Here is a 12,824-nt window from a genome sequence, read left to right as displayed (position 1 = left end):
GTCAAGAGTGAGAGCAGTGGAAATGACTTATTTAAGAGGAGCCTGTGGAGTCACATGGAGATACAGGCTGACAAATGAGGATATAGAGGAGCGTTGTGGTGTGGATGTGGATGTGATAGGAAGCGTTAGGAGGAATACACTGAGGTGGTTTGGCCATGTGGAGAGGATGGAGGGTGAAAGACTGACGAAGAGAGTGTTTGTGAGTGAGGTGGAGGGGGGCAGAGGGAGGGGGAGGCCGAGGATGAGATGGAGGGATGGGGTGGAGAGGTATATGAGAGAGGGGGGTGTGAGTTGGGAGCAGGGCAGTGAAGTGGCGGGGAAAAGGGCGACGTGGAGGCGATTTGTTTGTGGCCACCACGAACGGGATTGAGGCGTTTGGCAACAGATAGATAGATTTTCTTGCCTAGTAAATATAAGATCTAGTACTGATGGTATGTCAAGTCCTCTTTTTCTGGTGCTTTCTTTTTCATGCTGTGTTAGGAAAAACTCCTGCACAAGGTCTAGGAGCTTTAGTTGCCAACAGCTTTCCTGGCTTTTTATATCTAGAGTATTCCAGTTTATATTTGTATTGAAATCACCAGTTAGTACAAATCTTTCAGATTTCTCGTCCATTCTATGTAGTAATGCTCCTAAACTTTGAATTGTTTCCTCTGCCAGGTCTCCATATTCTCCTTTTTCCCAAATGTTTGATCTGGGCGGCATGTATAAATCTGCCACAATTACTTTCCTTTCAGATGCACTAATCTCTACTGCAATCAATTCTACCTGTGAAGGTACGTCTAGTTCTATTTCCTTGAGTAGCAGATTTTTTTTTTTTAATATTATAATTCTTCCTCCTCTTTTTATGTTCCTATCTCTTCTCCATATATTGTATTCCTCTAGGTTTGGTGTATTGTTTGATATCCTTGGTGTGTTAATTTTGTTTCAGTTACGCAAACAATATGTGGTTCCTTTTCTTTGATATAATCGTTCATCTCTAGTAATTTAGATACTATTCCATTTACATTTGAGTACATCAACTTAATCATCTTGTTTACATACCTGTCATGACGTGGGCCTACTATCTTTCTCCTTTTTATTCCCTCCTGTTTATGTACCACTTTCGAACCTGCAGTCCAATTACTGTACTTTGTAAAAAAATGTGTTCTTCTCGTCCTCTGATCTTCCCTCATTCTTTGCTTTAGCCTCCTCCCTCTTCTCTTTTAGTAATCCAAGTTCCTCCCGAGTTAGGCATCTTTTTATCCATACATTTTTGAAGTCCTCTTTTTCCATAAGTTTGTTTGCATTTTTCAGTATTTCCTCCACAGTGTTTACACTCTGGAAGGTTACCTTCAGGGGCCTTGACTTATTTCTCTCATATTTCCCTAGTCTTTTGTGTTCCTCTGTGTCTTTACTACAGATTTCCTCGGACACTTCCTTCAATACGTTCATTACATTTGCCATCTCCTTTTCGTCTCTCAAAATCTTATTTCTTATTTCTTCTTCCTCTATACCTGTGATTACTATAGATTTGTTGATGTCTGCTGAATCTTTGACCAATTTTGGATCGTTTTGGATTATTTTCTTCACTTCCTTTTTAATGCTCTTTTTTTCAACTCTTGTTTCTAAGTCTTTCTTTACTTTCACCATTTCAGCACATGTGGTTTCCACATCATTTTTGTAGCTTTGCATCACTTCATTTACCTGGGTTATCTTCTCCTCAATATCACTACTATGATCTATTAGAGTGCTTGCCTGCCTTATTGTCTCTGTATCACTTCTGAACTCTTCCATAATACTCTCATGGTTGACAATTGTGCTTGCCATTTCACTAATCTTCCTTCTAAGTGTACGTATCTCAACGATAATTCATCAATTGTTGTGTCTTTCTTATTAATCTCCTTTACTAAATTTTCATATTCTTCCTTCTGCATGTGCAACTGTTTTTTAATTTCATCTATTTCACTCAGAAAAACCTTCTCTAGTTTGTGCACTCGTTCTACCAGTTTATTATGCGTCTCCATTTCCACAAGTTCCTTGCAGAAATAATCATTATCCTGCTTTCTACCTTTGTCCTTTTTCTTAACTCCTTCCAAAGGTGATTTGCTAAAGATGGTGGACATCTTCTGGTAATAACAGAAAGCTTCTACTTACAGTTTTGCATTCCTCTCCGTCGGAGACAAAACAGTTAACAATGAATCAGCGATTTCCTTGTTCAGCACTGATGCCTACTTCGTTGTATTGTGTTGTTGGAACAACACTTATACTTAAACTTCCTTTTTTTTTTTTATATTAGAATACTATTTAGTTGGACCTAGTACTGAGCTTGACTCATATAAAGATAATTTTTAGGTATGGCCATTTCCGGGCCAAGTTTGACCCGGTGCAGTGTGGAGCAATGCACGGCACATCTTCTCACTCTCGTGTCTCGTGTGTGTGTGCACAAATGTGCATGTGTATGTGCGTGCGTGTGAGAGAGAGAGAGAGTGAGAGAACTAAATTTAATTTGCTAATTATTCATATTCAACATCCACCAATAAATTGTGAAGGAAAATAATTTTGCATTAAATTATTAAAGTGAAAATATACAAACATACGAATCTTTCACCGACAGCTTGAATTTCATAGCATGCGATCAGCTGTCCTTTGTTTAAAATCTACCAACGCATTTGGCATAGGGCAATTATTGTTCCTTGTGTGTGCATATCAAACCCACAGAATGCTTAGTTCATTGTTTTATGGTGTATTTATGATAATGCACACTCATCCAAGTCTGCATTATTTAAATCTTAATTTTCAATTAGTAAGGCCACTGAATTAATTGAAATGACTCGGTGGCTTTGACTCTCATATATATAATCGTCACTATTTTCGCCATTCTCATGAATAGGGTTTTGTTGGTACCAGTTACTTTAACCTGCAGGCCAATCCCAAACTACAACCTTTGTAGTATAATGCACAGGATGACTTGTGAGTTAAAATTTTTGGGAAAAAAGTGCACATTATATGGCAGGACATCAGTAATTTGGTACCAGCTCACGATTCCCTTCCCTCTCCAGTCTTGTAATCCACTGATGGGATTTTTATAGGTTTTTTTGACTGAATTTTTTAATGAAAAAGATACATATGGGACTGAAATAGCATAATAATAAATTAAAGCACTCTGTTGCATACGTACTATACTGTATGTGTGCAGGAGTACTTTCTTCTCTCTTTTTCTGGATCCTGCTTTATCTTTGATGGTAATGAAAATGCTCTCCTATGCTGAAAAAACTGTCAGGAAATTGCAAACGAAAGTTATCACAATACAGTACAATGAAAGGGTAAATAACACACTATGCACTCTGGCTCAATCAGTAGAGAGGTGGCCTGCAGTCCTAACGGACCCAGGTTCGAATCCCGGCTGGGGCAGGGAACAGTTTAAGGATTTGAATTTCATTAAATCAGGCTTTACTGAGCTACCAGAAGACCCGCCGACATGTCGTAAAAATACCCCCGCTAATACCAATACACCAGTCCTGTATGAGACAGCCCTAGCATGTATTCAATATGGACAGTGGGTGTTAGCGCCGAAGTGGTGACATGTAGAGGTGTATGGTATGTAGGAGGACTGCTGGGCCTTGATAGCAGGCTGTGAAGCCTATGCCCAGAGCCGGACACACACACACACACACACACACAAACACATACAGGATTTTGTAGCATGTTACTATGTCTACTGTATACAAAATTATACTGTACTATCTTAACCAACTTACCTTCCACAGTTTTCTTAAGGTTGGGTCGTAACTTCTCCTCGATGGATGCTGGTGAGTGGAGATACAGGGATTTCGTCTTGCCATCGATCATTGCTTGCAGTCCTGGACTCTTCATCTGGAAATAACATACCATTTAGAATAATGCCCCTTCATATTATTGTGCCATGAAGCATCTATGGGGAAAAATTATACTCACATATGGAAATGTGGTTCAGTAATTTAAAGTGCTCCAACCAGACGTGGTGCATAGTGTTCAATGATCACATAATGCCACTTTGGGAGATGCAGCTGATACATCTTGGTTTAAATGTTGGGACTGAGTGGCCTACTACCAGGTCCCCATGTACCTGGGGCAAAATGGAGTAAATGATAAATAAACAGAAAAAACAATTCAGTCTAACATGAACCTTTTTCATGAATCTCATACCTAAAGAAAGTTCACATCAGGCCAAAACTCTTGTATCTTCCTGATACGCTACATATCCATCTGTGCACCACCCAATGATATGTGGTATAATTCTCTCATACCATTTACACATTCTTTCCTAATTACTTTTCATTAACTCTTTCAAATCAAGGCTTTTTCATACATTGTGCTCTCATTGTAAGCTGCATCACTTGATGCCCTTTTAAGCTATTAGTTGGAAGAAAGTACCAGAAAAAATGCCCATACACCCCCTGAATATTGGTGTTGTCCTTTTCAGTTTAAATCTTGCTGTTATCAGAAAATTTCATTCAACTTACGAAAAGCCTTTCATTACTGTCGTTGTTGAGTAACCCTCGTCTGTCAGCAAAAGCTAACCCTTCAAACCCAGGCAAACAATTACCCCTGCAGGGCTGTCCTATGCAATGAACCCAAGTTTTCTTGTGGTAGACAGCACCTTGCTGAGAGTGTGAAGGTTTGGTTCCCAGATGGAGTTGTCATGCCTGGAAAGTACTGCTCAAGGAATGAGAGGGTCCGTATCATTCCATGGAGGCATGATAATGTCCCTATCAACATGATTTGTGAACGTATTGGACGCGCAAAGTCAACCGTCATGAAGAGTCTTGCTGCAGCACGCAGCACGCCACCTGATGTCGTACCAGAGCACAAGCATTGTGGTGGAAAGAAGAGGACGACTTCCAGAGGTACAGATACGCTTCTGAGGAGGGAAGCAATCAAGAATCCTTGACTGACAGCAGCAGAATTGAAGAGAATCCATCCCCAGCTGTTACAAGATGTCTCAATTCGAACTATCCAACACCGCTTGCAGAAGGAGCTGGGTTTGCCAAGCTGCACCGCAGCCAAGAAACCTCTTCTCACTGACTGCATGAAGAAGTAGCGCATTCAGTTTGCCATGAAGTATGCACACTGGACACTGGATGAGTGGAGAAAATTTATGTTTTCTGATGAAAGCACATTTCAAGTGTTCCAGGTGCATTCTGCCAAGGTTCGTCGCCCTGCCTCTCGTAGTTGATATGACCCTGCTTACATGGTGCCGACTGTTAAGGACTCATAATCAGTAATGGTATGGGGGTGTTTCTCAGGTGAAATGGGAAGGAGAGGTCTCTGCTTTCTTCCTAAGAACTTGATGATGAATGGTGGCCAGTACATTCAAGTTCTGAAAGATCATTTGTTAAACTTTTTGCTATTCATGGGTGCAAATTTTTCATGCACGATTCAACTCCATGTCACAAGTCAAGAAAGGTGACAAAATGGCTTCAGGATAATCGGATTGAGGTCCTTGACTGGCCTGGCAAAAGTCAGGATCAAAATCTGATAGAAAACTGCTGTGCAAAGATGAAGAAAATCATGGCAGAGAAGAAGACACCCAATCTGGACAACCTCAGGACTAAACTGACAAATGTTTGGTGCAAAGAAATGTCCTTAGATTACTTTAGATCTAAGTGATTCCATGCCAAAATGCATCCAACTGGTCCTGAAAAACAAGGGAAACATGATTTCATATTAATGAATGGCATTTCATGAACAAACATTGTGATATACTATGATTTCTGTTTTTTTTAATACCTTGTGGGGGGAGGTCTTAAGTCAATTTGCAGTAGCTGTACAGGTGTGTTACACAACTTACCTGAGCCACCACACGTACTGGATGGCTGCTTTTTTTTTTTTTTTTTTTTTTTTTTTTTTTTAAAACAATAGAATAACAGAATTGTAGCCTGGGTTTCTGCCTTTCAAGGAGACTGAGGTCCCAGACACTGTTGTCTCATCTACAGAGCAAACTGTTTTGAAATTAGAGAAACCTGAGTTTGTGAAAGGGTGACTCATATTTCTGGTTGTCAAGCATCTCACTCTATTCTAAATTTTGTACTCACAAAGGTACCGAAGTATTGGTAGCATTTTGCCTGCAAACAACACAAACTTTACGTGAGAACTCAGAAAGGCATCCCAATTGTATGATGAGGGTATACTGTGCACTTATGCTACTGTCACATGATTCTATATAATTTGAGGGAGCTCTCTCAAGATGAGCAGTTTATGGTAACAAATAAATACTGTATAACTAACTACTATGGTGTAGAGAGTGAAGAAAACTAACCTGATATACTAATGATTCTTTAAGCATAGTTATGATGTCCTGCAGTTTGTCTGTTGCCTTCACTTCCAGTTCCTGTGGTACCTGACTGCATGCCACACAGTCCTCCTGCAATAAAGTAAAATTTACTGCTCTCTCTCTCTCTAACCTCAAGCACACACTCTTCTACCCACTACTTGTTAAGCTTTCTTACTATTTTATTACAGTATGACAACGTTGGGTCTGGTTTGTACTTGGATGGGTGACCGCCTGGGAACACCAGATGCTGTTGGCATCCCTACGTGTCAAGTGGGGTTGGTGGAGGATTAGTGCCCCTCCCTGTAAAACAATTAACTCTAAGCCGTTGGCTACCCCGTTTGGGATACATGGCATCTGGCAATGAATGAATTACTATCATCCACTCACTCAATGCACAGTAGTGTTGCCTTATGGTCTTTACACTGAGTGACATGTCAAATGGTTTCCTGTTCCCGGGAAACCGTTTATTATGCTGGCTGGTAACCATATAACCACGTTTTTTTCAGTTTGGCTGATAATTTGAGTACCAAGAACGTGCATCAGCTTTAAACCTCTCTATTTTTTCCCTTGGCAACACTACTCTTTTTCTGCTGGAATTAAGCTGTCTTTTTCCCAGTGGTATGCTTATTGCCAAGGAAAGTGGTCACTCATCATTTCGGTGACAACCTGACACTCTCCCGGAAACCCTTGACTATTCATCAAACAGGTGTAATCCAGCCTCCCTCCACTGATGTGAATTGCTTCTCTCATCCCCAGCAGGTCTGCATCTAGGTGATCACCTAAAAACTGTAAGAGCCGACATCCATTTGTATTACATTTACCTTCTTGTTTTAGCTGACTCTTCTTAGCATTGAGATCACGTGCTATTAGAGTTACTTCAAGAAAAACACAGTCTGGAATTTACATTAAAGTAATTTTTAGAAATGTAGAGATTTGCAATGTTTAACAATCCCTACCATAAATATACTCTAACTGATACATTTTCAATACATGCCTGGCAGCACTCCAAGTAGGGGTGAGGGGATGGGGAGGGAGACAAGTAGGGGTGGGGGAGGGAGGCAAGTGGGTTTGGGGGAGGGTGGGTGGACAGGGAAGGAGGCAAGAAAACCAAATAGCCCTACTACCCCTCCCATAGTCTGACACACACACACACACACACACACACACACACACACACACACACACTTGGAAGACAAACAGGGATGGGGGAGGGCGGAGGGATGGAGACAAAAAGGGGTGGACAGACAAGCAGGGGGAGAGAGAGGGAGACAAGCCTTGAAGTGCTCCAAGCAGGGGTGGGGGGAGGGAGGGGGGAATGGGGAGAAAGACAAGCAGGGGTGGGGGAGGGAGACAAGTAGGGGTGGGGGAGGGTTGGGGGACAGGGAAAGAGGCAAGAAAACCAAACAGCCCTACTACCCCTTCCCTAGTCTCTCACTCACTCACTCACTCATTCACTCACTCACTCACCAATCTCACTCACACACACACACACACACACACACACACACACACACACACACACACACACACACACACATACAAACACAGATTGGAAAGGGAATTTCAGGGTGAAAAGGATGGAATTAAGAAGCAACTGTGCATGCAGTGGAGGAAAATGAAAAACAAGTAAAGGAATTTAACAGGAAAGACACAACAATAGATGAGCTGACAGTTGAGGTAGGTTCACTTAAAAGGAAGATCAGTGAAATGGCAAGTACAGTTGTCAACCATGAGAGTACTGTATTATGGAGGAATTCAAAAATGATACAGAGACAGTTAGGCAAGCAAATAGTCTGAGAGACCAAAATAATGATACTGAGAAGATAACCCGGGTGAATGAACTGATGCAAAATTATAATAAAGATGATGTGGAAACTATGCATGCTGAAATAGTGAAAGAGACTTAGAAACACGAGTCAAAGAAAAGAGCATTAGATAGGAAGTGAAAAAAATAATCCAAAACAACCCAAAATTGGTCAAAGATTCATCAGATATCAATAAATCTATAGTAATCACCGGTATAGAAGAGGATCAATTAACCCCTACACCGCGGGCATGTTTACCGATGTTTTGCGTGTGCTGCGGGGTTATTCGGGCTCCGACAGACTCTCAAAAAATATTTGCCAAAAATCAGTTATTAGTCCTAGAATATTAAAATTACATATGCTTATGGCACATACCTTCAGCTTTCTCCTGGAATGTTTGTTGAGCCTTCGTCAGTTACCGTAGGACTTGTGGAGACCTCTGAAGTTGGGTAACGAAGTCACCACTTTAAACTTCCCGACAACCCGTAATATGATTACCACAGCCAGATATTAACACTATAAACACTACTCTATGATTTTCAAGTAGTTTGGGATCCATACTCCAAAAAAAACCGCACTGTGAAAGCAATGAAAATTATGAGCGTGTCTGACCGACGCACTTGCGCTAGTTCGCTCTTGGTACTCTGGCATTTATTATTCATAAAACCCCTCACACTTTATATTTCTATTACTATATAACACTTATATATATCTACAGTCATTATCCATAAGTTTCCTACAGTAATATTAGTTTATTGTCACTGTAGGGATTCAATTTCTTTCAGTAAAATACGTAGCATTCACTTTCTTGTCCTGTATACTAGCATTGAAAGTGAATGTCACTTTCATCTTCACTCTCATAACTCATAGTATTCACACATGCTAGAGTGAAACTTTCACTTTCACTACTCCTAGGGTATATACTCGTATTCTTATAATACTACTCATTTCCACTTCTATTTACGTTCTCTATTTTATTATCTACCTATCTATCTATTGCCAGATGCCTCAATCCCATTTGGGGTGGCCACAAACAAATCACCTCCAAGTCGCCCTGTCCCCCGCCATTTCACTGCCCTGCTCCCAACTCACACCCCCCTCTCTCATATACCTCTCCACCCCATCCCTCCATCTCATCCTTGGCCTCCCCCTCCCTCTTCCCCCCTCCACCTCACTCACATACACTCTCTTCGTCAGTCTTTCATCCTCCATCCTCTCCACATGGCCAAACCACCTCAGTGCGTTCCTCATAACGCTTCCTATCACATCCACATCAAGACCACAACGCTCCTTTATATCCTCATTCGTCAGCCTGTCTCTCCACGTGACTCCACAGGCTCCTCTTAAATAACTCATTTCCACTGCTCTCACTCTTGACTTGTGTCCTTCCCATAATGTCCAAGCTACACTTCCGTATGTTAGAATTGGTATCACAATACTGTCATGTAGTAACTTTTTCACTTCCATGCTCACTTCCCTGTTTCTTATCACTGCTTTCAAAGAACCAGCAACCTTTCTTCCCTGCTGTACCCTTTCAAGCACTTCACCCTCCAAACCTCCATCCTTACTCATCACACTACCCAAGTACTTAAACGTACTCACATTTTCCAATTCCTCACCATCCAACCTCACTGTACATTCACTGACTTCACCTCTCTCAAAGACCATCACTTTACTCTTCCCTACATTCACCTTTAGATTCCGTTTCTTACACACTCTCAAACTCATCCACCAAGCCTTGCAGCTCCCCTTCGTCTTCACTCGACAACACAGTATCATCTGCAAACAACAGTACAGGGAGTTTCCAAACACTATCCTCTCTCACCAGGGCCACTCCAACATCCACTACCCTACCTTGTACCTCTTTTATTACCCCATCCATGTACAGATTGAACAACCATGGAGACATGACACATTCCTGTTTCAAACCAACTTTCAAAGAGAAAAATTCACTTGGTTCACCATCCAAACGCACTGCAGCCTTCGCACCATCGTACATACTCTTCACAGCATTCAACAACTTCCCATCTACTCCATATATTCTTAACACTTTCCACAATCCTTGTCTATCCACCCTGTCATATGCTTTCTCCAAATCCATGAAAGCCGCATACAACTTCTTTCCCTTCTCTAGAAACTTTTCCACTAAAGATCTAAGAATGAATATCTGATCTACACAACCTCTTCCCTTCCTAAAGCCTCCCTGTTCTTCTCCAACTAATTTCTCTGTTCTTTCTCTAACTCCGTCTATAAGTATCCTACCATACACTTTTCCTATTATACTTAGAAGACAAATGCCCCTATGGTTACCACACACTTCTTTTTCCCCTTTTCCTTTGTACAAGGGAATAATTATAAGTTATTTACATTTCTATTTTATTTACACTGTGTTATGCGCTGTCACTTGAAGTAACTTATAAAACTATTTTCCATTGTTCACGTATATTTACATTCATTACTTTCACTTGCTGTTTACACATTATTTACAATTCCACTTGCACTGTTTTACTCAATAGAAAGATCGTAGTCACTCTTTTATCAATTGTCAGCCCTTTACCTCTTTCCACACGAGGTTTAGTAGGGGGTAAAGGTCACAGGGCCCTTTGCATGGGGATGAAAAAGTCCCTGAAGTCAGCAAGACGAAACAGACGTACCTCCACTTCGGAAGATGAGAGTAAACTGATAAGGAAGGGCCGGGTGGAGGCCTACTTAGGGGATATTCAGTACTACCAATGTTAGCTCTTGAAACAGCTATGTATAGCACTGAAATGACTGGCAGGAAATCTAGACAATACATTATAAATTAGGTAGTTCCAGGTGAATGTAAATATCACTTACGCTTCTCCCTTCCCTCCATATATGTACAGTAATCACTCCAATATCCGGATCAATAGAGCCATCGGTAGGTTCGGATATTGGTTTTGTCCGGATATTGGGCCCCAGCTTATGGACTTGTACTTACGGACCCTAACACAGAGAAACACCTATACAACTCCCTCCGGACATGCATAGCACCTATTTAACACCCAAATCACACCAATAAGGCACATAAATGACTGAAATAAATGCAATAGACACATAAAATGTGGGTTTAGAAGTATGTTCATACATTAATAAACATTCTGGTACTTATGGACTCTAACCGAACCTAACCTAACCGAACTCTGAAAAACACATTCCTACTGCACATGCATGAGGTAAGTTTAGTATGGAAAGAAGTACAGTATGACACTTTCTGGTAAGTATAGTATGGGAAAAAATACAATATGAAACATTCTGGTAAATATAGTATGGAAAATAGTACAACATGAAACATTTTGGCTACTTACAGCAAATCCCTGGCCACCTCGATGAATAACCGCCTCCTCTCGGACTCTGACAGTAAGAACGATTTCCTGAAGCACTTGCACTACACTCTTCCTGAAGTCTTCCACTGAACTTAGTCACTAACACACAGAAGTCCGTTCTTTTCACAGTGTTCACTTTAGTCCAAATAATGTTCCATTAAATTTAAGTGTTGCACATTAACTTTTCCCAAGTTTTTTTAAGTTTCCAAAGCCAAAACAAAGAAGGTTAGTTACGTTAAATTTCTTTTCTACTTAGTCTTTTCTCCCAACTTGAAAACCTTAACACAACACACCGTTTTTTTCACTGCACAACACTCAAAATTCCCGTGTGGTCTAGTGGAGAAGTTCTTGCTGTTTATTCACTGTCAGAGCCCGAGAGTATCACTGGCAGGCGTCCAAGGGGTGCATCGGTGGGTAGTGGTGATGGCGTACCGACTACAGAAGACTCTGAAGACAGCCGCAAACTCACGTCGAGCGGTGACTCCACTGTAGCTGATGTGCTGGGCTGTGGCTCGGAGCATGAGGGCCTGTCTTGGGGAGGCAACGGAGTGGAACCAGGGCTTGGCACAGCGGGGGTCACGGGCCTGAAAAAACTGTCAATCGTTGACTGACGCAAGGACTGACGATTCTGGCGATTGATGATGCGCTGCCGGAAAGCACGCACTTCCTCCACGAGTCCCAAGGGCCCCATCTCCCTGTCGCAGTCCGGGTGTTCCAGGTAGTCTAGGACGAACTCTAGATGTTCCCGGAGTGCGCTCAGCTTGGGGATGGCTGGAGTAGTGTCCTGCTGGGCGGAGTCTGCATCATCATCGCCTTCGTCGTCGGAATCTTCAAGTTCGGGACTGACACCAGCAACCGAAGACGCGATCTCGATATCAGACAACGTCTAATACCCAGGATCGCCCTCGTCATCGTCCAACCACTCACGAACATCGTCCACATCAACATCGTCGCCGTGCGTACGTAGCCGTGCATGGAAATCATCCACGTCAAACCCTAGGAAATCGTACTCCACATCTGTTCCGAGATGCAGACGAGACCAACCATTTTCAAGAGTTTTCACAGGGACTTCCTTCCATGCACTAGCCCAGTTGTACAGCGCAGACTTGATGTTGTAGCGGCGAAGGTTTTCCAAAGTCCGCTTGCCTCGAGTGTCACGTCCTTCCCTGCGCTCGTCCTCGTCCTCGAGAACCACCATCACCTCGTCCAGGAACTTCCGACGGTACAGGCGCTTTGTTGCCACGATCACTCCTTGGTCCATTGGTTGAATGAGAGCAGTCGTATTAGGTGGCAGAAACATGCACCTAATACGGCCATTCTCAGCAACCAAGTCCTTGTCGCACGGGTGGGCAGGTGCATTGTTGAGGAGAAGGAGAGCCT

At 42.0% G+C, this 12,824-nt stretch overlaps 1 protein-coding gene across 1 annotated transcript in view; it reads right to left on the bottom strand.

Moving 5' to 3' along the window:
* Uba3 (Ubiquitin-like activating enzyme 3) overlaps nt 1-12,824 on the bottom strand; it is a 114,137-nt gene that overhangs the window by 26,128 nt on the left and 75,185 nt on the right. The window contains exons 8-9 of the mRNA XM_080274847.1: nt 6,278-6,382; nt 3,738-3,852 (exon numbers count right to left, since the gene is read on the bottom strand). Coding sequence (XP_080130973.1) covers nt 3,738-3,852; nt 6,278-6,382 — 220 coding nt within the window. The remainder of the gene's footprint in view (nt 1-3,737; nt 3,853-6,277; nt 6,383-12,824) is intronic.

This window comes from Coenobita brevimanus, chromosome 60 (assembly GCF_032717465.1).
Source record: "Coenobita brevimanus isolate Jiangsu-jjx chromosome 60, ASM3271746v2, whole genome shotgun sequence".
Lineage (NCBI taxonomy): Eukaryota > Metazoa > Arthropoda > Malacostraca > Decapoda > Coenobitidae > Coenobita > Coenobita brevimanus.
Note: the sequence above shows the minus strand (reverse complement) of the source record. Positions and strands in the feature narration are given on the sequence as shown.